Raw genomic sequence first — 2,526 nt, forward strand, 5'->3', positions numbered from 1 at the left:
TAAATTTAAGGGAGAAAGAATGCTACCTGGGTGTGTGCGATGCGCTGCTCTGTGCCCAGACACAAGGGTGAGCAAAATGACTATCATGCCCCTGAGAAATTTCCCCTTTCCATGGGGCGTTGCTCTACGCCCAGGTAGTGTTCTCTTTCCCTAAATTTAATTATAATTTACAATCAAGTTTCTTTGATTTGAAAAATAAATTAAAATATTTACCAAATATATGATGGAAGAGTCTGTAAATTGTACAAATAAAGATTACATTTTTTTTAAATCAGTGATTTCATTTCCCTTTACTCGCAAGGGAATGGAGACTACAAGCAATGTTTTAAATGAAAAATCCATACAAGAAGATCCCAGAGTCTGCTCACAGCTTGGACTGCTTTAGGAAAACGTCAGGATGGAACTTCTGGGCAGCGGTCAGACTACCTTTAATCTTCATGGCTCCCCTGCATTCCCCATCAAGAAAACAAAATAGAAATGAAACAACAGAAGACTACACAGACAAAGATTGAAGAGTTGGGGGGGAAGATTAATTATACCTCATGAAAGCCACCTGTGGTTTCATCTTCCCTGTGGCAATCTTGACGAAATCAGCATCCTTGAAGGAAAACGTGGCATCAGGCTTGCCTTCGTAAGGACCTGAAATTCCCCAAATCAGGAAGGAGGGTAAGGAAGATGAAACCATCAAAACCCAAAATTTTAAATTTTATTGATTGCGTTGAAGCACAAATCTGAAATTTAAAGTAAATTACTCGACAAATTCACAGATGAAGTGGAACAGAATGAGGACCAAATTCGCTATCAAAACTGAATTCTTCTTTTCTAACTATAAAATTCCTAATGAAACCTCAGATGGAGCAGAACAAAGCAATCATCAACAGCTTCAATGGTAGATCTTGTCCAACCAATTCGAAGTCAATGCAGAAAGGGAGAGGATAATTCACTAACCTTTAGTTACCTCTCCTTTCTTAAGGTCAACGACATAAATCTCCTCATCGGTTCCAATTTTCTGAACAAAGAAAGAAACATTAAAGAAGAACGCAATTAGAACTAGGGTTTCAAAAGATAGATAGAGAGCGAAGAAGAAGAAGAAGAAGAAAGCGAGGGAAGGAGGAGCAACCTTGGGGGCGATGTTGATCTGATAGACGTAGCCGATCTTCTTGCTGAGCTCTTTACCAGCGTCTGTGGCGAGTTGGAGCTTCATCTGATCCAGTATCGCTGCAGAATTTACCTGGCTTTGGTTTGACATGGTTGGTTGTTGGCTTTCTGGTAGGAGGATGGATTAAGGTCCAGGGCAACACCATTTGGCTTTTTGTTATCGGTACTGGTTTTTATAGGTAACTTGTGATAGAGATAGAGAGAGTTGAAATTAAGGGAGGAGGTGTGAGCGTGACTGTGCGGGCGATGAACCCAATGAACCGATGAAACAGTGTCATGACCTCAGCACCAACGCATAAAGGAAACGTTGGAGCTCTCTGGTATCATTCATTCTTACTGCCTTGTACGTCACTGTGAAGTCTTTACTTGATATGGGAAGAATTAGGGCTTTTTTTTTGGGACTTCACTTGGAGAAAGCCTTGGTCTTGGAGAATATTAAAAAGCACTCAATTTCTTCCTTTGGGTAATTTGGCACTTACACTTGAAGTTGACATTAACAAGGATTTATGGATCTTACCCAAAAAAAAACCAAGGATTTATGGAGAGTATAGTTATCAGCTAGAGAAGTAGAAGAAACTTTTTATGGCAAAACATAAAGAGATCATTAGTTAGGAGAACTACTCTCAGCCTGCAATTAATGATCCATCAGACAGATCTCAAAGCTTCAGAGTTTGCCAAGCTTTGGCCATTAGCTGATACATTCTGTAAGGCTAATTAAGGCTGTGTTTGGTATGCATTCTTGGAATGTATTCTAGGTCAATTTTGCATTCTCAGATGATAAAAACAACTATTTTTATCCTCCAAGAATGCAGAATTGACTTAAAATGCATACCAAACACTGCCTAAGTTTCATACTTCAAGGCAAACCACACAAACCATGTGACCCTCTTCTCATGCATCCTACGAAACTAAACAGGTCAAAATGTTGCCTCTGAATCAATCTTACAGGAAGAATCACATAGGATCTGCTCTCCCATACTCTATATTCATCCACCATGTTATTGGAAAGTGATTATGTTGCCCATCCAGTGTCCATGTGGCTTCCTATTATATCCCTAAAAAGAATGATAATAAACATCTGATAAGTCTTCTTCGTAATCAAGGTAAACGAAGACTGCTTATACATACATCTAAAACACACACACACACAAGCTCAATCCTTGATTTCATCTACTGCACATTCTCGAAGGATTAGCAGGCAACTCTGCTGCTACATCTGAGTTTGAGATATATCAAGGTTTAAAAACAGGTGCAAAAGTTTGGGATTGGGTTTTGAAGGTGTGGGAATGGGGACTAATTGGTGTTGTTCAGTCCGGATCCCTTTGTTCGTCACGTCACAAATTTACGGAGTGAATCAGGGAGAGAAAA

General features: G+C 39.5%; 1 protein-coding gene across 1 annotated transcript; it reads right to left on the bottom strand.

Moving 5' to 3' along the window:
- Positions 1 to 319: 319 nt before the first annotated feature.
- Positions 320 to 1,266, bottom strand: LOC122659973 (sterol carrier protein 2-like). The gene is made up of 4 exons (XM_043855139.1): positions 1,121 to 1,266; positions 949 to 1,009; positions 540 to 639; positions 320 to 446 (listed from the first exon to the last, which is right to left on the bottom strand). The coding sequence occupies exons 1-4, from the start codon at positions 1,247 to 1,249 to the stop codon at positions 365 to 367; spliced, it is 372 nt and encodes a 123-aa protein (XP_043711074.1). The 5' UTR covers positions 1,250 to 1,266; the 3' UTR covers positions 320 to 364.
- Between the last annotated feature and the right edge of the window lie 1,260 nt (positions 1,267 to 2,526).

This window comes from Telopea speciosissima, chromosome 4 (assembly GCF_018873765.1).
Source record: "Telopea speciosissima isolate NSW1024214 ecotype Mountain lineage chromosome 4, Tspe_v1, whole genome shotgun sequence".
NCBI classification, from domain to species: Eukaryota; Viridiplantae; Streptophyta; class Magnoliopsida; order Proteales; family Proteaceae; genus Telopea; species Telopea speciosissima.